Genomic DNA, 27,949 nt, shown 5'->3' with positions numbered 1-27,949 from the left:
ATACATGTATAATATGGCCTAGGACTTCTATTTATATATAGTTATCAGAGTAGTAATCCTACTTCTATCTAGCTCTTGGGCTGACCTTCTCTTTTGCTGTTGGCTTCCTGTTGTACGTATCTTGGCCTTTGATTAGGTCTAGAATTACGCTTTTACGATCTGTAGAGCGAAGCGCAAGCGAATGCGGCTATTGTATCGTCTGGCATCGTGTACTAGCGACACAGTTTCTTCTCGGTACTTGAATCCGGTCACGACGTATACTTACTTTCGTATAGACGGTTTACTAGGGCGAGGATCTAAGAATTGGAAGAGACAAGGAACACCGAACGAATCGACGACAAACCTAGCTGTTAGCAACCCTTAAGTCGCCTGGATAAAAGAACGCACGGAGAAGTATCATGGGAGACACCAATAACTGGCAAGCGCCTAAACCGGCGGCACCTAGCGAGGAAGTATACACGACATCTTCCTCGCCATCGTTCCAAGAGAGAGAAAAGGGCAGCGCACCGAATGCCGATGCGTCAGTACTAGTAGCGCTAGATGAGAAGATTCCAGACGCGGCGGTAACGACAGACTCCCTGACGTCGGAGCACACGCTGATAGACGGAGCCGAGAATAATGAATACGTCACGGGGTACAAGCTCGCACTCCTGCTGTTCAGCGTCACGACCTTTTTCTTCTTGCTCATGCTGGACATGTCGATCATCAGTACGGTGAGTTGTGGCCGATTCCGATACGAGGTGGGTGTTACTGCGACTCGGAAACTAATATTTCATCCGATGATAGGCTGTACCGCAGATCACGTCGGATTTCCATAGTTTACCGGATATTGGATGGTATAGCGGTGCTTATCAACTAGCTGGGTATGTCCCCTATGCCCCCCCTCTTCCTTGATATATATAGCGACTACCTGTCTAGGCAGATGTTAAAATCCACGGTGAGAGTAGTAACTTACCTGTTCATATAGTGCCACGCTCCAGCCCCTGACGGGGAAGCTGTATGCCCGTGTTAGCGCAAAATGGGTGTTCCTGTTCTTCTTTTTCATCTTCGAAGTTGGTTCCCTGATATGCGCCGTCTCCCAGTCTTCGGCCATGTTCATCATCGGTCGAGCTGTTGCCGGTGTGGGTAGTTCGGGACTCCAGAACGGCTCGTTGACTGTTATTGCTGGTGCCGCGCCTTTGGATAAGCAGCCGATGTATGTGGCTTATATGATGGCCTGTAAGTATCACCTCACGCGTTAAAATTGTTAACAGGTAGCTAACGTCTTCGTAGTTGGTCAGATCGGCCTTATTGCTGGTCCATTGATAGGAGGTGTCTTTACGCAGTATGTGACCTGGCGATGGTGCTTCTACATCAACTTGCCGCTCGGCGGCCTCGCTGGGATCTTTCTAGCTTTCATGCATGTACCCGACCAAACACTCAAGCCGCAAGTCTCATTCAAGCTGCTCCGCGAAGTCATCCCGCAACTCGACCTTATCGGCTTCGCCATATTTGCTCCATCCGCCGTCATGTTGTTACTAGCTTTGCAATTTGGTTCATCCCAGTACCCCTGGAACTCGTCGACCGTGATTGGCCTCTTTGTTGGTGCGGGCGTAACTTTCCCCATTTTCCTATGGTGGGAACGCCGTCAAGGCGACCAGGCGATGCTTCCCTTTTCAATGATAGGCAGACGAATTGTTTGGGTTAGCGCCTTATACGGTGCTGCTTTGATGACAAGTATATTCGTCGGGGCTCAGTTCTTCCCGATCTATTTCCAGTCTGTTAAGGGCGTAGGGCCGACAATGAGCGGTGTCGATATGCTGCCGAGTATATTGTCGAGTGTGGCATTCATCCTCGTTTCTGGGGCATTGTGTATGTTCTGCTTTCTTTTCTCTTGCTGCCCGTTTGAGGATGAACCAGAAACCCCCTTTTGAGATTAGTTTTTGAGATTATTGCTAACGTCCGACAGTGGGGAGACTCGGATATTACCTCCCATGGGGAGCATTTGCTGGAGCAGCTACTGCGGTTGCTGCTGGCATGATATCAATGTGGGGACCTGACACTACGACGGCGTTCTGGATTGGCACTCAAATCTTGTACGGAGCTCGTGGCTGCGGCATACAGATCGGGTTGGTAGCTCTTCAGAACAACCTTCCACCCGCGCAGAGTGCATTGGGTGTTGCATTCCTTATATTCTGTCAAAACTTCGCTGCGGCGGTCTTTTCCGTGGTTGCGAATACCATCTTTCAACAGACGTTGCAGAAACAGATCACGATACTTGCACCCTCCGTCGACCCGGCCATGGCCTTGGCTGCGGGTGGTAGTGCGGAAGCGGTGCGAGCCTTAGCCCCACCGGACAGCCCGGAGCTCCGTGGAGTGCTCTTGGCGTTTTCCAAGGCCTTTAATTCGACTGCCTACTTGCTGATTGCTTGCGCGTCTCTAAGCTTCGTGGCATCTTGGGGTATGGGATGGGTTGACGTAAGGAAGAAGAAGCAAACCGAGAAAGGAGAGGCGTAAGAGATGCCTTGGACTGGTCGATTGGTGGTATTGATACTCTATTCATTAATTTATAGGCATTAAATTCGGCCTTAAAGATTGATTGAAGCGTTCGGATATAAAGGATTCATATAGGGATGGAATAGAAGGATAGCCCCTTTCAACTCGGGCATAGTAAAACTGTATAGATACCTATATATAATAATAGTCGTCAAAACCTCCTGACCTACATATCACTCTTTACTAGCTAGGGGAAGTTTCAAAGAGGATAACGATGTGCTAGGGCATTAAATATATAGGTACGAGGTGTATATGTGATAAAACAAGAACTGAATATGAAAAAAGATTGAATCTTTGTAAGTATAGCCTATAAGCAACGAATAATTAACGGATTCCGTCGTATCCGAGGGGCTGCCGGTTTCTCGTAGACCGGATAAACCGCGTAGCCAAGGAAGTACGGAGAGTTAATTAGCATCTTCTCAATTTATCAGTAATCGACACTGAGATATATGCGCTTGTAATTAATTATATACGGGTAGGCTTTGGCTGTAGATATTATAAGTTCTTGTATATATATGATATATCTAGCTCTCATGTCACAGAAGAGACCTCGGCCCTCGCATGCCTCGGTATATCGGTCCCTACTCTAGTAGACCCCAGTTTCGTCTTATTCAGTATGAATACCTTACCTTAGGCACTACCTATGTAGGTAACTGTATATAATGAAACTATTCAACTATAATAACAGCAATATGTTAGTCACGAAAGTTATGGATTGGTTCTTGGTTCTTGCGCCATATGACATGTAAGAACTTGGATAGTGGTAGAGTGAATAATAATGTTACACGATACACGATACACGATACACGATACTAGGTATGTACAGTTTGCAAGTCGTGGATGTCTAGGATCCCCTGTTCCCCTGTTCCCCTGTCCCCGTTCCCCTGTCCCCGTTCCTCTGCTCCCCTGTTCACCCCCCCTGACTTTAGCCACGACTCCGCCGTAATTCAGCCACGCTACTGAGTCCTCCCGTTGGGTCTTGACCTTACAAGTGTCCAAGCCTTGACAACTGTTAACCAATCATCCCAACCTCCTCCAATTATTTCGACGTGTCTCATGGCCTGAGGTTTGATGTCGAGTCACTGAACTCGCGACCCATTTTTGGCCCAAACTCGCTCGTTGTCTATGAATATGGAGGCTTGGGTTTAAAAAAAAGCTGGTTCATAAAGCATTGATCCAGCATCCCCAGCGTCTGCTAAGAACATGTTTATGTTTGTCTAGTTCCCCTGTTTTATTGTCAACCCTACGCTCTTTATCTTAGCAGACACCACCCTCTTTTAACTTAAATACGGGATACAATTCATACTAGGTGCGCTAGTTAAGTAGTTCAAGAACAATGCCATTCATTCCAAATACTCCCGAGTCCCGGTTGGGCCGCTCCGATTCCAAGAACCCAGCCACGACATGTCGAGGCATCACTTCAGGTGGTCGTCCTTGTCGACGACCATTGAACTCTTCTCCGGACTCGTCGCCACTGCCTTCTCCGCCTAAAATCGACGGACTGCGTGTTGACGACCCTCGAAATGCCGACCTTTACTGCTGGCAACATAAAGACCAAGCAATCGCATCTTCGAAATCCAGTCCGGGACCGAGGTCGAATATGACAACCATCCGCGAATCCCGTCAAAGCTTGGAGAGTCTTATTGATCGTCTTGGAATAGTCGAGGCACAGAAGCAAGGGAAAAGACCAACACATAACCCTTACGGCGAGAAGATAGATACACATCCGCCAAGAAGACCAAAGACGAAGCAATCGAGCTTCTGCTGTTGTTTCACAATCACCGAAGAAGAGGAGGAGGAACTTCCAGCACGACCACAACCCAGGCCGCTACAAAGTGCACCTGCGAAACCCATGTATTCTAGGCCATCGCCCAACCAGCATCTGGTACCTCCTCCTACGCAGTCACGACCAAGTGGCGAGTCTTCAAGACCGCACTCGAACCAGTCCGACACATCGCAAACGGCACGATACTTGTCCTTGATCCCGGCGACGGCATCACCGCAGACGGCCTCGCAGCTCATGGCAGAACTAGCCAAACCCATCTCGCAGCAAGATGAAGCCGGTTATATCTATATTTTCTGGCTGACACCAGAATCTCAACCGTCAACCCCTCCGGCAGAGGCAGCCAAAACCCTATTATCTCCACCCCGCCCAGACGGCGGTCGTCAGCGACGAACAAGCGACGTGATGGAGTCTTTCGCTGTTAAGGAGAGCAAGACTACTGGATCGTCCAAGAAGATACTTCTGAAAATCGGTCGGGCGTCTAATGTTCAACGACGTCTCAACGAATGGACACGTCAGTGCGGGTATAATATATCACTCGTCCGTTATTATCCTTACGTCTCTTCGTCCCAGCCAGCGGAACCTCGGAAGATGCCCCATAGTCACAAAGTCGAGCGTTTAGTCCATCTCGAACTCGCAGGTGCCGGTCTTCGGGTAAGCGACAAGGCGAACTGCGACGCTTGCGGGAAAGCTCACAAGGAGTGGTTCGAGATCGATGCCAACAAGAACGGAATCTCAATGGTGGATGAAGTTATTAAGCGCTGGTCTGACTGGGACGAAACCAACACATAGTTAGCCCACGTTTAGTTAAGAGAGGTAGTTATACCCAGATGGTACTAGGAACCCATGAAATTACGATACCATAAGGACACGAAGGGCGTTTTTGCCATAGCATTTTCGGATAGACAATACGGCCGGATGGGACGCATACCTATCTACCTACTTACCTACTTTAGGTAGGCGTAGAAAGGATATTGATTTATGAAGTAGATGAAATGTAACCGGCGCTGCCTATTCCGGCAGTTCAGCCGTGAGTCTTGTGCCCTGTACAACTGTGTCCCTTACGTCCTTGGGTTACTGTCGCATCTTGCATCATTACACTCCATATGTGTAGATAATCCCCGACGCACTTTTCCGCCCTATATGGGTTGCGGAAAACGTAGTCTATCCGATGGTTTGGGTTACCCTACGGCGGCCAATATACTTTAATATGAGACGTTCTCTCGAGAGCCACAAGAATATTAATGTTTGTGATTCAATATCGATTCTAGAGAACCTATGATACGGTGATACTTAAATTTTCCATAATTGAATGTTGCACTTGTTGATACTGCCCAGTCAGCCAGTATATGACAGCTCTATGACGACAACCGAGGCAAGCTATTATAGGGCCCGACTGTGGCGCTCTTCGATTCGGATCTCCTTTACATATTCGTACCGATCTTAAGCTTTACTCATGCTAACTCTGAAGTAGAGGTAACTAAGACATATCCTGGTAGAATAGATCTCATGTTACTGTAGATAGCTTTGCGTCACAAGCTAAAACAACTTTGTTTCCCCTCACATTCGTGAACGAGGCATATAAATAGTCCCGCATAAGAAATATTAAGCTTGTAAGCCGTCACACATGGTATATTAACCCTTCAGAGAGAATCATCTCCGAGGTACCTGTCGTAGCATCGATCATCAGTGTGTGGATTTCCTTTCAACCGTAGGAACACTTCACTGTGACCTTGTAGTTGTAAACAGATGATGCAATGCTACCTTGTGCTTCGCGACGGAATACATGACGGTACGTACATACGAAGTACAAGACCAGCCGCACCTAGAACTCCCCTAGCGTTTCTTCTAGAAGGATTCACACCAAGATATGTCGCCGGCGAAATGCATGTCCTGACAATATAACTGGTCAATGGAAAATTTTCCGTCACAAGCCATTGCTGACCACGCCTCCCAGCGCATCTCTCGCATACTGTGATCAATCCCTATGGCCAACTAATCTTGTACTGCACGTTTACCATTGTCTACCTACCTAGGCAAATTTCTAGAACTACTCGCTCGTGTAGCCTTAACGCGACCTCAACAGCCTTGCGACTAAGAGGTACCGTGATGGCAGGCCCCTCGTCGGATGTAGGCCATGATGATGGCTCCGCGGCATCGTTCTCGTGGGAATCTAGTCGGACCATCGCAGTTGGTCAAGATGTGTCGGTGCTGTCGTGGGATAGCGGCAGCGGGCCATCTCTGCCATCAGTCGATGATGACACTCAGACAGTCGGTGTGCATTGATAAAGGAAACGATAGCCCAACCCATTAACTATTGGATAGGAAACCATGTCAATTTCCACAAGAAGTATACGGTATAGTATAGCGGAGAACTCGGAATTAACGTAGAACATATATTTACTAACCATTTTAAAGATCTTCGACCATGTCGCTGGATTCAAGTCTTTACCATTACGTCCATGAAAATGGCCGAACTTACCATCGATATAAAGAGGGCAGTATGGATTATTCTACCTCTACCGACTTTGAAGTACCTGTTAACAACATCATCTAGGATATTTCTTACCGAATGACGCCGTATGTCTTTAGTCGCGTTCAAGAATTCATCGTTATGGTTGATTAATGATTTTTATAGGCAGAACAAGAGCGATTAGGTAAATATCATAGTCACTTACTGGATACCTACCTACCTAGGTAGTTAAGTATATCCTTTTGATGCTCATCGACTTACAATTGGTATAGATCTTCAACATCAATTATTTATAATAACTATTGAAAACAAGCTCAATCTAGCCCCAATACCGGACAACCCCCCGCGAGTCTTGGATATTGCGACAGGTTCATCCACCCTCTTGCCCCCTTCATTCGATTTCTAATGTGATATTAGGGACGGGCATATGGGCAATAGAATTTGGTTCGATTCACCGTTAGGTATTACTATGGCTCTAGGATATAAATATTAACATGCCGCGCAGCCTCCCAGCATCCCGAATCCTACGTAGTCGGGACAGATTTAAGTCCGATCCAACCTCAATTGTGCGTGGTACCTGGCGCCCTGTTATAAAGTACTAAGTCAAACGAGCCAGGAGGCTTACTGATTGTATCCTCTACTTAGCCTACCAGAGAATTGCAAATTTGAGATCGATGACGCAGAGGACGAGTGGACATTTAGCGAACCGTTTAACTATATCCACGGGCGGGCGCTGATGAGTTGTTTCGATGACCCGGCGGCCGTAGTGAAACAGGGATTCGAGCACTTGGCACCGGGCGGCTTTATGGAATTCCAAGACGGCTTATTCCCGATGAACTACGTGGGCGACCCGCCAACGGAGTCAGCACTGTACCGGTGGAACCAGATGATGCTAGAGGGTATATCACGCCTCGGCCGCTCCTGGTCTAATGCTCAGAACTATCATCGCTACTTTGAGGAAGCCGGCTTTGAGAACATCGTCGAGAAACGCTTCTATTGGCCTACTAGCCCCTGGGCAAAGGGGCGGTACTATAAGACCGTCGCTACGTACTTTCAGGAGGACTTACTCATTGGTCTAGAGGGTATAAGCCTTAAGGTGCTAGGAGTGTTGGGCTTGTCGCCTGAACAAGTTCGGGAATTCATTGAGGACGTTAAGAAGGATCTTATGGAAACTAGTGTTCATGCGTATATAACTGTGTAAGTCTGCCATTCCCGTGTGAATAAGAGTCATCTAGGTGTGGGTTCTTACTGGTTATAGGGCGTATATATACGGACAGAAGCCAGATAATACGAGTCAATGAGAATGCATTTGTTATGATGACTACTTGATCGCCCTGCCAACGCACATGTTAGAATGCAACACTGTTTCCTACCGTAAAACGGATTAACGTTTATGTTTATACTAGGTAGGTAAGTAGAATTAACGGGGAGCGTATCTCATCGAATAACTGCAAATAGAGAAGAGCACCACGGGTTTTCCCCTTTTAAGATACTTGATTATAAGTGGCAAAGTTGGAGGTACCTAACTTGGTGACATGTTATTTATAGGTACTGAACTAATATATGGACAGACTTAGAATATATGGAATATATGCAAGAACTCCCCTAAAAGCGTCCCCTATATAAATCTGCGCGATACAATTACAATAGCTTCGATGTAACTCGAATAAATCAAGGGAAATCTTGGCGGGAACGGGCAACAGCGCTGATCCAGTTGCTACCGCCGGCGAAGACTGTCTCTGTAGAACTGGTAGCGCTTAGAACACCGAGTTGGTAGCGAACCCCATTGTCGTTTTGCCACTACATCGCCTCAAGTTAGCATTTATTTCATCACATCTGGCGGGATACTCAAATGTGCCTGGGGGCGGTGTGATATAATCCGGATAATAAGAAGTTTAAAGGGTTTAAGGGGTAAAACAGGGGCTAACGAGGACTTACGATAGGGCCGCCGCTCATACCGCCAGCGACATCAGCATCCGTAGAGAGGCCACCAGTTGCATCACAGTCGAATCTGTTTCGAATGGTAATCTTCTCCTGCCGATACGGTCTCTCGCCGTTTGCTAAATCACCCGGATACCCAAGGTGGAGGAGTTGGGGGTTGTTAATGAGCGATGGCTCGATGACCTTGGCTCCAAGGCCTCCGCGCTGATCTCCGAGACGAGCATCGAGAATGAAGATAGCCCAGTCCTCCTTGATGTCGCAAGCATTCGCGTCCGGGTCGTTCACCGAGTATCCAGGGAGGTGGATGATCGTTGTGACATACGCGCCGGGGAATGATTCGCCGTCGTAATACGCCGGCATGAAGCGCACGCTGACGCCTTGATTGTTGAGAGGGGCGCAGTGCTTAGCAGTAGCTACGTGACGCGGTCCGACTAGGGCGCCCGAGCAGTAAACGCCATTCGACCATTGGATCTTTCCCATGGCCGAAAACGGGTAAGACTTATCTGTCCATAGAACACGGTTGTCGGCTCCAAAGACGAAGCGTTTGTTAATCTCGGAATCATCTACCACTTGTACATGATCGGGCACGTGTGCCGGTACCTCAGTAACATTATGGTTAATATCGGCTGGAGTAAGGGTGATGATTTCTGGGATCGGACCATCGAAGACGCTCGCAGCCTGAAATTCTGGGATACCGATAGGCTGGGTAAATGCTTTCGTCTTGAGCTCTGGAACAGGCGTTGCAGCAATCCCATGGGACAGAAGCAGAAGGGCCGTAGCCAAGGGTATGGAAGAACGGAGCACCATTGTCGCGGAGGGAGTTTAGTTATGTCGATGTAGAAGAGGCTTGATGATTTAATCGTCCCATACAAATCGAGGAAGACGCCATTCTTATATTTATAGAGTTGCACCTCACTGTCATTCAAGACTTCACGGGACGTGTCAAGGACTCAAGAAAATCCCACGACATGACTGATTCAACCAGCTACCCCTGTCAACCTACTGTCAAGAAGAAGAAAAAAAAGGCAGCATTGTAATGGGATTCAGGTCAAACTGCCAAGTTCGGCCACAAGGTAACTGTGCCGCGCATGATGAATAGACTGACTGGAACTAGTATACGAAAGGAATTATGTTCAAAAATAAAAACAGTAAATTATTCCAAGTTAGACAGGTAACATGTAACATGTAAACGCCAAGAACAGGGCTTTATCTACCTTTCTCTCGAGTATCCATCACAAGCGCGCAGTTTAGTTAGCGAGTGGTTTGAAAGCAAGAAACTGACCACAGACCAAACTTAGGTCTAAGACACAACTGCTTGGCCGTACGCCTTGTTACCACATCTATTATTATCAACCTTCCTCATCCGGGTGAGTGTCCCCGCATAGCGACTCCATCTTGTAATACATTTATCCCTCCTGATCTTGTCATCCTGTCAACTTGTTGGAGTCGAGGGCGCCGAAATAAAAACCAAGGGCATCACTGCTTGCTTCCGTAAGATTGCAATGTTGCTTTTCAGATCGTTCCGGCGATAAGTAACAGCAATGCTCGTCGTAGTGTTTCGAGATCTTAGACCAAACTCGCTTATAATTCTATAACTTCCCTGAAGGCATATTTAAATGAAACCTGATAACGCCTATATAGAAGTAAATTTTTATAACGGTAATAATATTTTGTGGGTAGATCGAATAGAAATATGAGAAAAAGGTTAAGAATCGATGAGTGACTGCGCGCAAGGGCCACCGGACCGGCGAGCAGCCACCTTTGAAGCGATTCTCGCCCGACAAGGGCGAAACTCGAATATTCAAGGTAACGTGGTATATAAATGCAAGCTTCCTGTCTTGAAGTCACTCGTGGACACATAACCACATGAAAAACCTGGAATTGTGCAGTAGAAATGAGACAGGTAAGACCTCACAACGCTACTCTTGGAGCTTTGCATTGGCTACGAATAGGAGAATTGCTTCAGCTTCCAACACTAACTGTTGCCATGCGTCCCAAGGCATTACGCTTCTATTCAGGAAGCGGGTAAAGTTGGGCTCGGTCCGCAAACCAATAAAAGTGTCTACTCTATAGCAATTTCCCTGGTATGGTAAGTATTTTATGTGAAACTTGGTGTGCTAACAACAAATTCTTGTTTCTTTGTATTAACAGTAGCACTCGTTATCGGACGTATACTGGACCAATCCGTTAACCGCTCAAGAAAGGAATAAGAAAGGAATAAGAAAGGAATAAAAAGGGATGAGGCGCGACGTCGTCCGAGGCCGAGATAGCGTCGATGTCTTGTGTTTTATAGTGGGCATAGTTTCTTGAGAACGGATGTCCGGCCGAAACCCCGGGTTAAATCTGAGGGTTGAGACGCTTTGCCACAAGGTCAAGTTGTCAACATCTATTAGCTCGGATACATACATCCTACCTCTACTACGAGACGCCTAGGTATATGTTTAGATAGAGACCCTCGAAGAAGTTGATTCTATCGAGGAGAACTATCCGGCCTCTTGGACCTCGGAGCGATAGGGGTCATTGCAGCGGTCTTTCCGGTTTCCTAGACACTCTTCTCTTCTGTCGGCTTCGAGCAAGTTGACTGGATTCATGAGCTTAGTGAAGTTGATAATTCCCACCAAGTGTAACGGCAGGCCCCAATAGATAACGAAGGCCTTTTCACTCACCGGGCGACCATTGTTACCCAGGTAAGCACCTCAAGTAGGCGTGTATTGACTTATATACTGTCCTTGTCTAGAACCAAAGATTTGAAAGAAATGCTATGTAAGATAAGAAACAGTAGGACTGGGTTGGAGTGTTATACCTCTATTATTACTCCCTAATCAGATATAGTTATGGAGTAACGACGTAGGTATCTAGGTTAGCAACTTCAGATGATGTAACTTCAGTAGATCTTAAGAATAACATTATATTCATGAGACATTAGGTAACTACCTAAATTATCATACCGAGTTATTGCCAGCTGTTTAGAAGTGCCTAGCATGCAGAGCCAAACCTATTATAATTTCATCTCAGTACTTGCCCATCCCCATCTTCATACCCAACTTGAGTAACGTTAATGTGCTTGACCCAAACATCCCTCGTTTGACGGAAGGTAAAAGTCTCTTCCGCCCCGCCCCTTGATCATTATCCGTTGCGTTCCAGTGGCTCAAGGCTTCTTGAATAAGTGTTGAGTTACCGAATACATCGTCAAGCAGGTCGGGTATGCTAACTTGACTACCGTTAGTGAAGCTGCTGACGAGGTCGCCTATTAACTTCGTAACCGGTATTGTGGACGCCACGCGCCTATGGTTGAGGACGGCCTCGATGAACCTGATGTGCTGACCATTAACAACAGTTGCGTTACCTGTCGCGTCAATCTGGACGTTTCCGTCGTTCAGTGCGTCCGACTGGGCCGAAAGTATCGTCCCGATGTTCTGCATGAGCACGTCTAGGTACAGCTCGCCGTTGAAGTATCTCGAGTTATTCCCTGGAGGGAGTAACACCTCGTAAATGGTGATGAGACCAATTCGGAGGTCGCCCGCCATTAAATTAAGCGACAAGTTACCAATGCCGAGAGTGAGCGCGCCCCAGTTTGGTAGGTTGAGAGTACCCTGGATGTTGGTCCCATTATCTAGAGCTGGATAGAGAAGCTTCATATGTTCGATCGCAAACCCACTAAGCTTATTCAAGGAGGGTACCTCAACAGTCTTGTCTATATACCCATTTGAATGAAGCGCCCCTAAGTGGATCTTGGCATCACCACGAGTAGATAAAGCGACCTTAGGCTGATCAAAGACGTTTCCGAACCACGTAATAAGCTCAGTCTCGTTGGTAATCATGACTGTCTGGTCGGCAAGAACTATTTCGGTTTCTCCGTCTATGTGAAGTGGTGGTAGAGTGATGTTGACGAAAGGTGAAAATGTGGGAGTCTCATGATTATACATCAACAGGGTTACCGGGTCTATAGCTGCTGGCAGAGGCGTGTCAAGCGACGTCGTGATAGATATATTGAGTTTCTCTGGTGTTATAGCTACGAATGCACCGCCAGTTACAGGCATCTTTTGGTTGTCCAATATGCGCTGTACTATAGCTGGAATGATCACTAAAAACCTGAGGTCGCTGTTAGTACGCGTATAGGTATTCATTCCCGGCTAGAATACGTACAGGATTGGTAGGAATATGGCGAGGAAAATGATGAGTCCTATAAGATACCACCACCAGAATCGCCTACAATGGCGTTTGAACTTCTGTTTCTTCGTAAGAAGTGCCGCGACTGGTGTCTTTTCCGTAACATGATCAGCCGAAGAGGTCTCGTCACTTTGCCTCCCCGGAGCATTCGTAGTCCCTTCACTACCCTCACCTCTACCGCCATGTATAGAGGTCGTAGGGCTGCTAGCCTCATAGTGTGAGGTGTCTTCTCGAAAGGCAGATGCCATGATCTTGTCGTTGGCAGCAGAAGATGCTGGATAGATGGCAAGCGGAGAGAAGATGGGCGCTCAACAGCTTCCAGGCGGAAACGAGCGCGATGTACTGAACTTGAGGACGATTCAGCTATCACATGTTTGCCCAGCCCGCCTCGGGTTACATTGCGGCATTGCAGAACAGATGAGCTCCCGCTCCGTCCTACAATGCCCATCGGGCCAGAGCTAGACCCATCGAACACCGCCTTATAGCATGTTACCCCTCGCGACTTGTTGATCTCTCTGCACACCATTTCTACCGTTTGTGCTCACACCCCGGTTTCTGTAGTCCAATATTACAGGGGGATGGTCAGCTTTCGTCTATTCCTAGGATGATTCCTGGTTTTGCGCGGGTCACGCACGTATGATTGAAGACTATAACATGATAGCCCAGCGGGGTATTCGGCTTAGTCTATCCCACTGTCCCAGCAATTAATTGCTATTAAGTAGGTCTTCATTTACTCCGCAAGCAGCACAAACCACCGCACTAAAATGATGTCACCCTATATTCCGCTTGCCTAATAAGGAAATAGAGTCGATGGCCACTATTCCCACTTTGACCGTGCTGTCCGAGTGTATCCAATAATATATGGCCTTGCCGTATTGCTAGTTGGGCATCCAAATCGCGAATAGATTTGGCATTATGTTCGATCTCAAGGCTTGTATTATCTATTGTCTTTTCATCCAGACCATTCTGGACTGAAGTGTCCGTGCGGAAAGAAAAAAGACGGGTGGTAATTTATTCATACGAAGTACCCTCCTCTTCAATATACTGAATGCATAAACATTAATTTAGGCCGAAGTGGTTTTGAAGACAAGATGTGAAAAAAACAAGAAATGACTGTGAAGACGATGTGTTTACACATGCGATATAACAAGTGCCTAGGCAACTGTCAGATTCATGATGTCTTTCATGTAAGTGAGGTTACTGTGAGCATACATAATTGCGTAAAGTTGTAACCATAACCCTACCTTAATGCCAAGTTGTCGAATCGTGATCCAGAAAAGCTTGATGAGTTGGGTCCACAAATCCAGGGGTCCCTGGTAGTCATATGCAACCCATGCCGGGAGGGATTAGGATCGTGGAGAAGTTGGGGTAGCTGGGGTAGCTGGGGTAAGCTGACAATGACCAGAGCTAGAGAGCTAGAGAGCTAGAGAGCTAATAGGTACCCATGTGAGCAGCTTGGTAAATATCCCAAGATGGCATAAAGTCCGAAGGACGGTCTCCATCGCCGAGACATAATTCCATGTGATATGAAGCGGACGGGCAACGAGGGCAGCATGTAATATTGCTCATATTCTCAAACTTCCCATCTCGTCTGTCATGTTTTCTATTCCGTTGTCGAGCTGAATCCGAGCCTCAGCTTCAAGCCAAAGAGAAGAGAACGACGCCTCAGAAACCTCCCAATAGTCAACCAATTATCGTCATGTTGTTTTTCAAACTCTTCCTAGTGGCTCTGGCGCCTATCAGCCTCGTCGCCGAAAGCGCACCGCAAGCAGCGTCGACACCAGACTTGGATCTTGATGCACTTCTCGCAAAGCACAACCTAGCTTTAGTACCTCGGTCGGATCTGACAGACGCCCTGACAGAGCTTAATGGCTTGCTCAGAAGAAACCAGGTTCAGCAACAGAAAGTCGCACTATATCCGCGACAGAAGAGCAACAGCACCGGTTCCGGCTCTGGTTCGAACTCTGGTTCTGGATCCGGGTCAAGCGGCGGTCTTGACCTCGGTGACCTTGGAGGGCTCGACGATTTAGGCCAGATTCTTGAAAGTCTGACCAAGCTCATTACACAGTTGGGTGATCTCGGGGGCTATCTTTCGGCTATCCAACAACTATTAAGCGATGAGTTCTTGCAGGCTCTACACGACGCTATGGTTTACCTTGCACAGACACTTCGTCCGCCCATTCCAAATATCGCTAGGAACGTCCTCACTAAGGTTGAACCGCTAATCGACCTGCTCGGTTCCCTAGATTTAGAGGGTATCGTAGATGAAATTAAGGGCATCGACTTGAAGGGTATACTCAATGCGCTACAACCCCTTCTAACCCCCGAATCTATTAAGGGCCTCGTTGGTCTGTTGAGTAATACAGAAAAGCTTTTGACCCCGGAGACTGTCGAGGCTCTAAACTCAATACTGTCAAGCGTACAGCCACTGATTGACCATCTCTCGAAGATTGACCTTGAGGGTATACTCGATGCCTTATCTCCCCTTCTCACGTCAGACTCGGTCAAGGGTATAGTGAGCTTGTTGCACAATGCTGGAGATCTTTTGACGTCAGATACTGTTGATGCGCTCAAGTCGCTGCTTTCCAGTGCCAAGCCTCTCCTTGATAGCCTCAAGGATATTGATCTTCAAGGGTTACTCGATGCGGTAGCCCCACTCCTAACAGCAGACTCGGTCAAGGGTATCGTCGGTCTACTTGGCAATGCTGAATCTCTCCTCACCAAAGATTTTGTTGACCAGACCAAGTCTCTGATTTCTGGAGCTGGGCCGCTCCTTGACAGCTTGAAGCAAATCGACCTGAAAAGTTTGATAGATCAGATCTCTCCAATCCTTAATGAACTCGGCCAGCTTGACTTGAAGGGCTTGTTCGAAGCTATCAGCCCGCTGTTGACATCGGACTCCATCAAGGGTATTATAGGGTTGCTCGGCAATGCTGAGAATTTGCTGACTGGAGAATTCGTCGACCAGACCAAATCTCTCATCGCAGGAGCAGGTCCTTTACTTTCGAGTCTGGGTGATATCGACCTGAAAGGTCTGCTCAGTCAAGTTTCGCCCTTACTCGATAGCTTAAGCAAGATTGATCTCCAAGGTCTACTTTCGGCCGTCAAGCCCTTATTGACGCCCGACTCGGTGAAGGGTATCGTCGGGCTTTTAGGCAATGCTGAGGACCTGTTGACGACACAGTTCGTTGATCAGACGAAGACGTTGATATCTGGTGCCGTGCCATTGATATCCGCCGTCGGTAAGCTTGACTTAGAGGGCCTTATCGAGCAAGTAAAACCACTACTAGATTCTCTAAGTCAGATTGACTTGGGTAGCCTGGTCGAGAAGATTCAACCTATTCTTGACGCTATAGGCCAGATTGATATCGCGGGATTAGTCAAACAAATCACGCCAATTCTGAACTCCCTCGGGCAGATTGATTTATCCAGTCTCATAGACAAGATAAAGCCATTACTTGATGCTGTCGGTCAAATCGACTTCGCAGGTCTGATCAAACAGATCACACCGATCCTGAACTCCTTAGGCCAGATTGATCTAGCTGGTCTTATCGAAAAGATACAACCTATCTTGGATTCTCTCGGTCAAATTGATTTCGCAGGGTTAATCAAACAAATAGCCCCTATTATAACAATATTAGGCGAAGTTGATATAAAGGGAATCTTCGACGCTGTCTCCCCTCTACTCACACCGTCCTCTGTCGACGGTCTTGTAGGACTTGTCGATAACGCCGAGTCACTCTTGACGAAGGAATTCGTTAATGAAACTCATACCATCATCGACGGCGCAGCGCCGTTGGTTGGAGCTCTAGGAAAAATCGACATTGGAGGTCTCTTGGACCAAGTCAAGCCACTTCTTAGCTCATTAGGTCAGATCGATCTGGCTGGTCTTATTAAGGCTGTCAAGCCTCTCCTTGGAACTCTGAGCCAGATTGATATCCAAGGAATTGTTGAACAGGTCACGCCTTTGATTACACCAACTTCCGTCAAGGGAATAATAACCCTACTCGGGAATGCGGAGAATTTATTATCAGCTGCATTCGTCTCACAGACGACCGAGTTAATAGGCGACGCTACACCTGTAAGTTTTCCTTGATTTGATTGCTGTTTATACTTGCCATCGTCGTATCTTCAAAGAGAGCTTAATCTGACATTCTGCTTCTTCAATATAGATCGTAGCGACATTATCAGATTTTGTAAACGCCATTCTTCAGGCGATGCTTGGGAATTCATGATCTGAATGAATGAATGAGTAGCGTCGGGAAAAGAAATGCGGGCGACGGCACGAATAATGTAACCTAGTAAAGGTAATGAATAATTATGAATATTAATGGATTGAAACAATAAGCTGCATTGTGACATATGCATGGATTATGTAGTGCATTATGTAATGCATATAATGTAATGCAGCTGTACCCGCTTAAAAGTTCCCATGTTTAAGCTCTACATGTAGTTTGGCGCGAAGATGCAAAAGCCAGCACCAATACACATCACTTGGGAAGAGGACATATAAACTCTATATCTCATGGAGGGCTTGAAGGTTTCAATGTGTTTTATCAACGGAGACTAGGTACTATTGTAGTTTTATTGTTGGCGTCGAAAAGAGGCAGGTTTGCTTGTTCTAGTTACTGTTCTAGTTACTGCTTCCATCTTCGAAACTCATTGCAAGACATTTTCCAACAACCGCGTTATTCGAATCATCATCTTACACAAGGCTCAACTACCTACACTTCTCATTAAAGAGAAATTCAGAGGCTTCAAAGAATTATTAAATAGGTAGGTATCTATAGCAAGTTCAACAGAATCTATTGTATAATGTATTAATTAACTTAGGTACCTAGTTGTTGATATAAAGTCTTAACACCGGTTCCGGAGTTACATATAGAATCTCCGGCATACAGTGTGCCCTTAATGGCAAGCTAAACGCAGTGAGGTACATTGCTGATTAAAAATCTGATTGGCCGAGCTTCTCGCACTTTTCCTAACATAGTATTTTTCAAGTCTTTTCAGAGTGTTGATTTGCTGATATAAGTGGGGTCTATACCTATCTCTTGCTCACAGCTGAAGGAAAACATAGAGGGCAGGGAATTGAGTCTTATTGCTGTCCTGGGGTCAAGCAAGTCCTTTGAAGTCACCGCATATAAATCCCGTGAAAATGTAAGTCCGCACGGATGGATTGTTCGCCCGATTTAGTTGAAATATATTCAAAAATTTGTCATCGAGCTTTGCAACTACACCGTTTTAGAGAGATACATATATTTTCTCTATGATGTTTTCACGTTCAGTCGCCTTACGGAAAGGGAATATCCATAGTCCAACAGAATTCGCAGATCCTTCCAATTATGCCGTCAAGGCCTAAATCTAGGGTTTCTACATAGTATCCTAGGCACCATATAGGACATCGTGACCCGAAAGCCCGATTGAAGCTACTGATGCAGCGCGGAGTGGTTGTCGCAATTGATGGTGGTATGCCTACAGAACGTTCTACTATGTAACTCAAACTAAAAGATTCCCCGGGTCTTAAGCCCGTTACGTCCGAGTGAAGTATATAGAGATACCTGGTATATAACTAAGTCCGATAGCTTCACGTCTAAACCGTTAGTTCATACTATCACTACTTTCTATATCTTCATACAGCTACTTCGATATAAGAAGTCTTTATAATGTCGTATTCTAAGTGCTGCCTCAAGGGTTTCCAATGGAGCGGAACTCCATGCGGGAAGACCGGGAAGATCGCCGATCTCAATACTTACATCGCGGGTGACAACGCCGACGCTGCCGTGCTGCTCATCCACGATGTTTTCGGTTGGACTTTTCCCAACTTACGTCTGCTAGCGGACCACTTTGCTCGCGAGATCAACGCGACTGTCTATCTTCCTGACTTCTTCGACGGTGAAGTCATCGAGCCCACTCCAGCCATCTTATCCGGAGACTTCAGTGGTTACGACTTCGCAGGCTTTATGGTACGAAACTCCCGCCAGGCCCGAGAGCCGGAGATCTTTGCCGTCGCGAAGGCCCTGCGTCAGAAGTACAAGAAAATTGGCGCTATCGGCTATTGTTTCGGAGGATGGGGTGTATTTCGACTGGGAGCCAAAGAGCACAACCCCCCTCTAGTCGACTGTATCTCAACTGGACATCCGTCTTTGTTAACTAAGAAGGATATCGACGAGGTCGCAGTCCCCGTGCAGCTTCTAGCCCCCGAGCACGACCCTATATATTCCGAGGAGCTGAAGAGTTACACCTTTGAAAAGGTTCCTAAGCTGGGAATCGAGTTCGATTATCGCCACTATCCGGGCGTGGCGCATGGCGCTCTTGTCCGCGGTAGCGATGAGGAGCCTGGCGAGCTATTGGCTATGGTTAGGGCAAAGAATGACGCTGTAAACTGGTTCAACCAGTTCTTACACGAGCCGTAGGTTGACTGTTCGGGCTACGATCAAGACTGACATCACAACTGAATGTAACCAATACTCTTATACTAGAGACGTGGAATTGAATGAAATAACTCGTATGAAAGTGGTTTATTGGCTAGGTACCTATCCATGAACTTGGTCTAATCTGCACTCTCTCCTAATAATACTAACCGTAGCCTACAATAAGAACACCTAGCATTACTCGAATCGGCCCTCCTCGTAAAAGGTATTCCTCCGGGGCAACTCAGAATCGAATCCCTTAGATTCCTTCATGTGGTGATCGAAGCTCAGAGTTGACATTTGCACCTTATCGAACAAGCTACGGTCCAACACCGGCGCCATAGGGAGCTGTTGGCCATTTGCTCGTGCCGCCTCGGTCGCGATAGTATAGTTGTGATGCGCCAGACTCGACGCAATCTGGAAAGCATTGCGGATCTGGCGACCGTTCCAGCAGCCAGTAGACCGGGCGTTGTCTTCGTAGTGCTTTCCGGCAAAGTCAATAATCTCGCGGTCCCTGATGACGAGCGCGGGCTCGCCTGTCATGTGGTGTCGCTGGGCTTCGATCTCGCGTAGCTTGGCAAGGTTGAGTCGGAAGATTTCTTGGGTCTGGGTCTTGTCAAGTGGCGGGTAATACAGCGACATGTGGATACGTGACTTGAACGCTTCGTCAATGGTGTTCACACGGTTTGTCGTGAGGAAGAGTAATCCGTTGTAGTACTCAAGCACACGCAGGAAGACTGAAACTAATGCGTTGCGCTTCATGTCGACCTTTGAACGCTGCGAGAGGAACACGTCGGCTTCGTCTAGCAAGAGGACGCAATCCCACAGGTTCGCCAGACGGAAGACGTTATTCAGCGAATACTCGACTTCGGACGGAGTAAGACCAAGGTCACCGCAGGTAATGACGAACAGAGGTTTGCGGTACTCCATAGCCACTGCTTCAGCTGTCGCGGTTTTACCTACACCAGGAACACCGTGAAGTAGAACAACCAGACCACGACCCTTATTCTGGATCAGATCCTGGCCCGGTCCTTCGGTGGACATATCGACGTACCGTCGCTCGAGGCTCTTTTTCTGGAAGTGGGAAGCGACAAGACCTCTCACAATATCCTTATAATCCTTTAAGATCTTAAGGTTCTCGAATACGCCCTGCTCCCTACGGATAGGTTTCAGGAACTGAATGTTGACGGGCACAAATCTGCGCTCGCGTAAGGCGTACGCGAACATACGCTTGGGGAGGAGAACAAGGTCTTCCTCGCGTAACTCTAGAGCCTCTGGGTTCGTCTCGTACGTGCGGCTACCCTTCGTCCGTTGGCGTAAGAATGTATCGATACTGAGGTTCTCGCGGCGCTGCCATAGCTCAACACCCTCCCGCTTCTGTACAATTTCGCTCTGTGAATATGCAAGGTTCGTTCGCGAGGCATCAAACCACTGTTGGATACCCATTCCGTCGTCCTCGACTTCACATGCGATAGACTTGTTTACGGTCAATCTATGGAAGGAAGGTCGCCATCCGCCATGCTTCTGGTACGCCTCTTGGAGATCAACGATAACGTCGCTCTCAACGAATTCGGGGTGACGCATCTTCTCATAGTTTTCGTTCTCCAAGACCTCGTCGTTGGCCTCGGCAGTGTCAAAGGGCGGGTTCCTTGTCAAAGTCCAAGCATGGTATGACTGATGCCTGTCACCCAGAAATCTCTGGAAATCTTGTCCCTGCTTCTTGAGAGAATCTAGGAGTAGTTGGTGATCCTGTCGGTAGCGAATGGGAAATACCTCGAGAGACTCGACAAGTCTCTCGCCAACGAAAGACTCGATTTCGAATGTGTGACGCACAGCGCCGAAGGAGTCACCGTCGTGGTCGATATAGTAGGCGTAGATGTTGAACTTATCCTTCTTGTCTTGCAACGACTCTTCCGGGAAAAATTCCCATTCTAATTTTGAGGGATAGGCTGCTTCTACTTCAGGCATCTCTGTCCGGTAGATGCGCCAGACCTCATGATAGCGACCCGCTGTCTCCCCGGCTGCTGGCATGTAAATAAGGTCCCCGGGACGAAAGAGAGACCACAGATCCTCAAACTTGACCTTGTCGGTTGCACTTTCGGAAAAGCGGCTGTGTTGAGGCATTACCTCCTTTTCGATAAAGTTGACGTAGCATCGCATATCCCTAAGAGCCTCGGGGCTGTCCATAATGGTGTCTAAATCCTCAGCGTTCGAGTCAACAGAAAGAAGAGACTCATTGTCGTCATCATCATCATCATCATCATCGCCAGCCTCGGAGCCCGAGTCCTTCGCCTTAGACTTAATGCTCTCCACGTCAGGAATCTCTGGGAGTTCCTCGGATTCGACGTCGTCAATCTCCTCATAATCAGCCCACTTCTCTTCCAGAGTGGCGAGGATCTCTTTCATTTTTGGCTGAAAATATACTAAAGCCTTGAAAGGCCTGACGAAAGTGCGAGGTGTAGATCTCAATTCGGTATCCTTTAGAAGCGATGTGAGATGTCCCAGGACAGGCTGTGATTGAATGCGGATGCGTTGCATTTCGCCCTCGTTCATCTGAGCACTCTCTGCTTTCTTGTCTCTCTTGGCCTTTTCCGAGGCTCCATTCTTGGCTCGTGAAGTATACACTTGCTCACGGGGAAGACCATAAGCAAGTAACATATGCTGACGAGTACGAGCATGGTCCTCCTTTCGCCGAAGAGCCTGCTCACGGCGGATCTGGGCCTGCAAATAAGACCCAGCCATAAGGACTTCGATGGCATAGTCGGGCTCATCAATATCGTGGAAGCGATTCTTGAAGTTTTCAAAGTTGAGCCTGCGTACTTCGGGAATCTTAGGTCGCCATTTGGCTTCAACACGGCGACGATCGGCCAGAATATTTTCACGCCGCTCTGCCTCCCTCTGCGCAGCTAGAAATGATGGATCATTTTCACGGTAGTGCCGCGAACGCTGCGTGGAGCGCTTCGACTTGGAATCAAGATTCTTTCTAGGAGCCATGGTGCGTATCTCCAGTCAAGTTTTTATAGTAATATATAAGTGTTTATGTGGAAATGGTCCTATAATGGCTAAAAGAAAGGTATAGCTACAGGAGACAAGATTGAAAAGACAAAGGTAAATGGCAATATATATACCTACCTAGGCAGGTATATAGTATAGGGGAACCGGGATACACTCGTTGGCCAACTAAGCTTGAGCAGCATATCTTGTGTATCGTTTCCTCATTCTAGACCAGATTCCGCCAACAGTAGCTCATCCTTCTTAGAACTTCTCGTCACCGTTGAATGATGCATATGCATTAACTACCCAATCGCTTCCGGTAGACGATAAACAGTGGATATCAAGGCAACTATAGCCTAATGGGTCCCTGGCTCAGCCGCCGAAGGGCTGAGTCACCCCGGAGAACAACCTGGCGGAAATGATCAATGCGAGGTTCGATCCAATCAAGTAAGTCCGTTAGGATCCGTCGAAATCAAGAAAAGGCATCTCTTAGACGATAACTAGTCCTGCATATAAGCATGAGGCAGCCAACAACAGTATGGCGGAGTATTCCAAACTAACTTTGTCTGTGCCGTACATAGTGTGTAGGCGTGTAGTGAGGGGACGTAGACAGGCTAGCAGGCAGGCAGGTAAGCTACGATAAGGCAACATTCTTGGCGATGTCGATCGGATAGATCAGCGAATAAAACCCCTATAAAACTAGGGTAGGACTTCCGAAATTTCCGAGCTAACCAAGATTGAGAATACCTGCCAGCCCTACCTCACCTGCTCAGGGATACTGGTGCCATTTTAGATGGAAGGATTGATGTGTACCCAACCTAATATAACAGTTTCTACTCCTCCAGGTACATAGTTGAGTTATTCAACTAGTTATCGAATCTAATTCATTAACAAATGGAACACACGGGATAGGTACCTATACAACCTAATCAAAGGAGCATATACTACGATATAGAGAATTGTCGAAACCAAGAAAAACTTAAAGGTGCATAATCATCAGATTCCTTTGTCAAGTCGTGGATAGTACGCCCAGAGTATAGCATAATCTGACAGTCCCCAACTAATCGAAAGTTCCCCGGCAGCACACGGTCTTTCCGTTCAAATGGCAAGTCGATTTCGTCGGGAGATTTCCTAAGTAGGAGAGACGACTTATTCGTATTCAATGGCCGCATGCCAGTATTGAAGAATGCCTGGAAAGTGGAGGACTCCGGAGCAAGTATCGTGTCTCCTGGTTGGGTATGGGAGGGTCCAAACCCGTACTGTGGCTGAGACTTAGCGGCGTCCTGCCAAATGAAGATAGTGCGTCCTTTCATATAGTTCCAAGTATATTTGTAAAATTCTTTGTTTATTGACCCTTGTTGTATGTCCTCGCAGACTCTTTGCAGATACCCTCGATACTCGGCCCATGATTTATGAAAGCCTTCCATGTTGAAACTTGTCAGCCCGTCATGTTCATATGGTGTCTTTTCATTTAAAACGGTATTGACTAAACGAGCTAGGATATGTTCGCTAGGTTGGTGTTGGTGTTGGTGCACACTATGTTGGGATGCTTGTACTTGTAGCTCAGATAAGCTTGCCCATGTGTCTAAGAACCATTCATGAATCTCGGATTCGAAATATTCGCTAGGGAAAATAGCGCTAACATTGTTATTAGTCACTTTACCCAGTAGATAAATGCTCGATGACTTGATTGTCAGTATTGACCTGTTATGAGGCTCCAAATGGCCTTGAATATGAGGAGAAAACCAAAGCGGCTCTCTAATCTTGGGTTTCCTCCAATCGGGAACCCACGAAGGCATTTGGTCAGACTCATCAGCTGTCTTCCTGATAGCGCATTGAGCTAACAGACCAACAGTCCCTAAGTTCCCAGAGTCAAGCAACCCAACCACGACATCATGGTAAAGACATTCAGCGGTGATGGTATAGTCAACAGGTATCATAGTTTTCTCATGATCTCCGGTCTCCTTCTCTACACCCCTCCCATCTATCTCTTTAGTCCGTCCCTTTTTATTGATGTTATCTCTCAATTGCACATCACTTGCCAGTCCGGCCAAGGCGTATATCATGTCCCTAGCATCTTGGCATTCGGAGCCGTGAAACGAAGCAAGAAGATTGAACATGTGGGGTTGTGCATCATCTTTCCGGAGTATCCAGTCCTTCCAAAGGTCCGCCATCGTAACTAGGGAGCTCATGACTTCCGTCGCTATTCCCGTGCTTAGAGCTTGGACAAGCCGCACCCATGGCATACTCACGCCGGCACAATTGAGAAAGACATTGGGGTTCAAAACCACTTCTTGTATTATCCAGCGTCGATGGAACCATGGTAGCTTGGTGATGTTACCTAGTTCTCGGGTGATCTCTGCCGTAGAGACGCTTGGTCCAGGCTGCTTCGTATAATGATGGAGTCGGCGCAGTGAGTCAGAACCACTTTCATCAATACCCAGCCAAACAAATACTGATGACGCACTGCGATAGATCTGCCTCATGAAAGGGATTTGTCTTGACTTTTCGTCATTATCTTCTTGGTTGATACAGATTGCATCAATCCAAATCATACGAGCCACGGTTGGCATTCGGAACCGCTGCAAAGCATACAAGAGATTTGGCGTGATCATTAAGTAATACTGATCAACAATAAGTTCCTCTGTAAAGCTTGGGATTCCCCACGTGTACGACAAGGCATCATATTCGGACTTCTCGTGGTCTAGATTGATCTCGAATAATGAGCACCGGATAGGCGCCAAGGGGTCCAAGGAAGGATGCAAGTTGAGAACTCGCGTATGAGCGTTTGAAGAAAGGGGGCTTTTCAAATATGTGAAAGTCAGTATCTAGGATTGTCCTATACGTTTACTGCTTAATATAAATAAGACCGCAAATTTCGAACTATACTTGAACATTATGAAGTAACCCGTCGGATTGACAGGTAATGATAAAATACGAGGCTTGAATACTAACCAGTATTTATAAGGAACGAGCCTATGGGGAATCTCTTCACGCTGAGCCATCGCGAGTCATATGAAGTCTAATAACTTCAACTCTAGACGATTTAAAGGGGTATATAGTGACTGGGTGGGTGGGTTATTAATTACTGACTTAGGTTAAAGATATATAATAAAGAGTAGCGATTGCATTAATGGTAAGGAGGTTTAGACATTCTACAGAGGTAGGTGGTGTTTTATAAATTGGGAGTTCTAGAGGAATGCGGGGGATATTACATTAGGTACCTATGAGCCTGGGACGATCAACTGGCTAGAATTAAAGATTTCCCAACTTTGATATGCCTTTGATGTAAGTAAGTGGCTCAGCATTCAGCAGTACCTAGGTACCTAACGTACGAAGGCCCGGACTAGGTTAGAAGTCTTGCACATCTAAGCTTGGCAAAGTACGTGCGAGTAAACAAGAATTGCACGGTCTTCTTTAAGCTGTAGTAGCTGATATCGCTATAAATATAGTGGCACTTAGGTACCTAAGTAAGCCACCTAAGTTTTGGTGGACAATCCACTATCGGGCCCTCAGCTTAACACGTGGCTGATACAGTGTCAGTAAATCAAAAGACATTCAAGACACAGTACCACGGATCTAGTTCTCATCCAATTTAATAATACACGCCTTATGCACATAGGTATCCTTACAAGATTTATTCTTTGAACCACTGAGACATCTACGATAAATGGTTTCTGCTCAGGATAGTTAACTAACAGGTAACTAACTAACTAGTGGTTTAATCTTAGTTATATTTATAATTATTTGTGCTTAAACATGGTCGAGTTTTTTATTTGCATTTATTCTCACAGCCAGGCTTTTATATTATTACCCCTATTTTTTGAAAGCAGATAATTTATCGAAAACATAATAGTCCCAAAATGCTTCATTATGACTGATTAGGTATGCATTATATCCTATAAATGATTTCTAAACTCACTAGTATAAAATGAAAATATTTAGCGACCTAATCTATGCGTGTATATTTACCTAGTTAATACAAGTTGCTTTACTAGGCCTGCTACGGTACATATGGGAAGTTTTCAATTCAATATTGCTGGGCTCATTAACAATAGGTACCCAAGGTATCATAACAGCTATAAGCTACTAGAATACTAGTCACGATTAGTTTTGTTGAATTATTAAGTGCTATTAAAAATGTGTAAGATATCAATTGTCAAATAAGAAAAAAAAGTCTCAACTAGCAACTAGGTAAAAACAATGTGGCATTTAATGCCATATTTATTGCTATTTCAGATCACGTAGTTGATTGGTTTTGCTAAGTATAAGTACTTGATAAAATATCTCATAATTAAAAGGGGGGATAAAAGGGAGGATAAAAGGGAGGATTAATCTTCCCCAGAGGTGCACCAACCACTTCGGCCCCCTTATGTATTTTCTGATTGAGTAGCCCTAATATCGAGAGGTGCCTGCCTCCCTCTGGCTCATTTTTCCGCTTTTCTCTTGTCTTCCTCCAGCTTGTCACTTGTCTCTATGAGTGATCGAATGAAACTCTGGAGATCATCAGCCTTATCCATCCCTTTAGCGCAGGTCTCATAGCGCTTGGAATCGGCGTCCAGTGACAATTTTAGGAGACGGAGTGTGCAATAATGCGTGTCAGCCTCCCTGAGGTACCCGTTCAAGAAGTCGTGTTCCTTATCGCTCAAAATTCTATCGTTGGGGATGGTCGACTCGATGTCGGTTCTCATAACTGAGAGCCTAGTAATGCTGTGTGTTTCCATGATGAATAGAAAGAACGGTAGTTTGAGATAAATCTAAGTATCGTGTAGTCTTCGCAAAGTGTGGTAGGCAGGTTGATGTATGGAAAAGATTTGTTAAGAGGAGAGAGACATCACTAGAACTTGGGCGTGTTTATATATTCATAATTGTGAGAAGAACATACTCAAACACGTCACCATCAATTTTAAGAAATGTCAATATGGGCTTTGTACAATGACAAGGGATGTGTATTTTTGTCACGCAATTAACCAGGCATGACAAACAAATTTATTATAAGATGAACGAAGACTCCAAGACACCATAACTCGGTGCATATTAATTACATGTAGTTGTGACGTGTATGCGGCTTCAGATGTATTTACCTCGATTCAGGGACTCACATATATCGGTTTTTGATTTGTCGTACACGTCTCATTCCACCATTGAATTTGCTTCTGGGAGGTACTTATAAGGGTAAAATACCGAACGACAACAAATTTACCTAAGCTATGAAAATCCATCATAGACCAACGTGAAATTAGGTACATTTATTTACTCAGGAGATGGCTGCCTCCGTATCTGACCTAGGATAAGTTAAGTACCTTAGGTTGGTAAATCAACATATGGTTTGTATATTGGTGGTGAAGTTTACGCTTCCACTCAAGCAGTACTAGGAGAGCCGCGGGAAGGCTAATGACAAGAGTCACCAGCCTAATTATTGCCTCAAATGTTAAGTTCGTCGCTATTATGAAAGCCTCGCTAGCAATAAGGACAACATAAAATTGACGCATGTTCAGGGTATTTATTCAAGGGCAATCTGGAGTATCCTTTTTATACTGGAGGGTAATTGCGATGAGATGAGCATCAATCTCTTGCATCTTGGAATATTAGATGTCAGTTAGTCCACTAGCACGTAAATCGTTATTCTATTCTTTTGGGTTA

General features: G+C 46.3%; 9 protein-coding genes across 9 annotated transcripts; 5 read left to right on the top strand and 4 right to left on the bottom strand.

Annotated features, from left to right (window-relative positions):
* The first annotated feature begins 202 nt into the window (after positions 1-202).
* F4813DRAFT_31190 (putative MFS multidrug transporter) lies at positions 203-3,027 on the top strand. The gene is made up of 5 exons (XM_049240887.1): positions 203-713; positions 787-863; positions 968-1,218; positions 1,273-1,851; positions 1,949-3,027. Exons 1-5 carry the CDS (start codon positions 399-401, stop codon positions 2,494-2,496), a joined length of 1,770 nt encoding a protein of 589 aa, XP_049100808.1. The 5' UTR covers positions 203-398; the 3' UTR covers positions 2,497-3,027.
* Positions 3,028-3,321: 294 nt separating this feature from the next.
* On the top strand, positions 3,322-5,782 carry F4813DRAFT_354883 (DUF1766-domain-containing protein). Its single transcript, XM_049242804.1, has one exon. The coding sequence runs from the start codon at positions 3,872-3,874 to the stop codon at positions 5,108-5,110; it is 1,239 nt and encodes a 412-aa protein (XP_049100807.1). The 5' UTR covers positions 3,322-3,871; the 3' UTR covers positions 5,111-5,782.
* A 397-nt stretch (positions 5,783-6,179) lies between these two features.
* F4813DRAFT_354867 (S-adenosyl-L-methionine-dependent methyltransferase) lies at positions 6,180-8,309 on the top strand. Its single transcript, XM_049242803.1, has 8 exons — positions 6,180-6,675; positions 6,737-6,819; positions 6,876-6,898; positions 6,957-6,975; positions 7,064-7,159; positions 7,209-7,235; positions 7,297-7,357; positions 7,437-8,309. The coding sequence occupies exons 1-8, from the start codon at positions 6,650-6,652 to the stop codon at positions 7,990-7,992; spliced, it is 891 nt and encodes a 296-aa protein (XP_049100806.1). The 5' UTR covers positions 6,180-6,649; the 3' UTR covers positions 7,993-8,309.
* Positions 8,310-8,462: 153 nt separating this feature from the next.
* Positions 8,463-9,539, bottom strand: F4813DRAFT_388100 (trypsin-like cysteine/serine peptidase domain-containing protein; the record flags this gene model as incomplete). Its single annotated transcript, XM_049246649.1, has 2 exons — positions 8,463-8,591; positions 8,730-9,539. 2 exons carry the CDS (start codon positions 9,537-9,539, stop codon positions 8,463-8,465), a joined length of 939 nt encoding a protein of 312 aa, XP_049100805.1.
* Positions 9,540-11,610: 2,071 nt separating this feature from the next.
* Positions 11,611-13,846, bottom strand: F4813DRAFT_30981 (uncharacterized protein). Its single transcript, XM_049240865.1, has 2 exons — positions 12,879-13,846; positions 11,611-12,824 (listed from the first exon to the last, which is right to left on the bottom strand). The coding sequence occupies exons 1-2, from the start codon at positions 13,148-13,150 to the stop codon at positions 11,744-11,746; spliced, it is 1,353 nt and encodes a 450-aa protein (XP_049100804.1). The 5' UTR covers positions 13,151-13,846; the 3' UTR covers positions 11,611-11,743.
* A 755-nt stretch (positions 13,847-14,601) lies between these two features.
* On the top strand, positions 14,602-16,998 carry F4813DRAFT_379995 (uncharacterized protein; the record flags this gene model as incomplete). The annotated part of the gene is made up of 3 exons (XM_049245517.1): positions 14,602-15,321; positions 15,478-16,333; positions 16,544-16,998. 3 exons carry the CDS (start codon positions 14,602-14,604, stop codon positions 16,996-16,998), a joined length of 2,031 nt encoding a protein of 676 aa, XP_049100803.1.
* A 1,118-nt stretch (positions 16,999-18,116) lies between these two features.
* On the top strand, positions 18,117-19,389 carry F4813DRAFT_354853 (dienelactone hydrolase family protein). Its single transcript, XM_049242802.1, has one exon. It carries the CDS (start codon positions 18,566-18,568, stop codon positions 19,313-19,315), a length of 750 nt encoding a protein of 249 aa, XP_049100802.1. The 5' UTR covers positions 18,117-18,565; the 3' UTR covers positions 19,316-19,389.
* Positions 19,390-19,412: 23 nt separating this feature from the next.
* Positions 19,413-22,942, bottom strand: F4813DRAFT_30910 (uncharacterized protein). Its single transcript, XM_049240853.1, has one exon. It carries the CDS (start codon positions 22,304-22,306, stop codon positions 19,511-19,513), a length of 2,796 nt encoding a protein of 931 aa, XP_049100801.1. The 5' UTR covers positions 22,307-22,942; the 3' UTR covers positions 19,413-19,510.
* F4813DRAFT_395260 (HET-domain-containing protein) lies at positions 22,552-25,311 on the bottom strand (the record flags this gene model as incomplete). Its single annotated transcript, XM_049247679.1, has 2 exons — positions 22,552-25,108; positions 25,262-25,311. The coding sequence occupies 2 exons, from the start codon at positions 25,309-25,311 to the stop codon at positions 23,251-23,253; spliced, it is 1,908 nt and encodes a 635-aa protein (XP_049100800.1). The 3' UTR covers positions 22,552-23,250.
* Positions 25,312-27,949: the final 2,638 nt, after the last annotated feature.

The sequence above is a fragment of the Daldinia decipiens genome (assembly GCF_022478715.1).
Source record: "Daldinia decipiens strain CBS 113046 unplaced genomic scaffold F4813scaffold_11, whole genome shotgun sequence".
Taxonomy (NCBI): Eukaryota; Fungi; Ascomycota; class Sordariomycetes; order Xylariales; family Hypoxylaceae; genus Daldinia; species Daldinia decipiens.
Note: the sequence above shows the minus strand (reverse complement) of the source record. Positions and strands in the feature narration are given on the sequence as shown.

Coding starts and splice junctions, on each gene's coding strand:
- F4813DRAFT_30981 (XM_049240865.1), bottom strand. CDS start 13,150: ATGGCATCTGCCTTTCGAGAAGACACCTCACACTATGAGGCTAGCAGC. Junction 12,825..12,878: donor GCCATATTCCTACCAATCCT/GTACGTATTCTA, acceptor CAGCGACCTCAG/GTTTTTAGTGATCATTCCAG.
- F4813DRAFT_31190 (XM_049240887.1), top strand. CDS start 399: ATGGGAGACACCAATAACTGGCAAGCGCCTAAACCGGCGGCACCTAGC. Junction 714..786: donor ACATGTCGATCATCAGTACG/GTGAGTTGTGGC, acceptor ATCCGATGATAG/GCTGTACCGCAGATCACGTC. Junction 1,219..1,272: donor TGTGGCTTATATGATGGCCT/GTAAGTATCACC, acceptor ACGTCTTCGTAG/TTGGTCAGATCGGCCTTATT.
- F4813DRAFT_354853 (XM_049242802.1), top strand. CDS start 18,566: ATGTCGTATTCTAAGTGCTGCCTCAAGGGTTTCCAATGGAGCGGAACT.
- F4813DRAFT_30910 (XM_049240853.1), bottom strand. CDS start 22,306: ATGGCTCCTAGAAAGAATCTTGATTCCAAGTCGAAGCGCTCCACGCAG.
- F4813DRAFT_354867 (XM_049242803.1), top strand. CDS start 6,650: ATGTCAATTTCCACAAGAAGTATACG. Junction 7,160..7,208: donor AGTCTTGGATATTGCGACAG/GTTCATCCACCC, acceptor ATGTGATATTAG/GGACGGGCATATGGGCAATA. Junction 7,358..7,436: donor AGTCCGATCCAACCTCAATT/GTGCGTGGTACC, acceptor TCCTCTACTTAG/CCTACCAGAGAATTGCAAAT.
- F4813DRAFT_354883 (XM_049242804.1), top strand. CDS start 3,872: ATGCCATTCATTCCAAATACTCCCGAGTCCCGGTTGGGCCGCTCCGAT.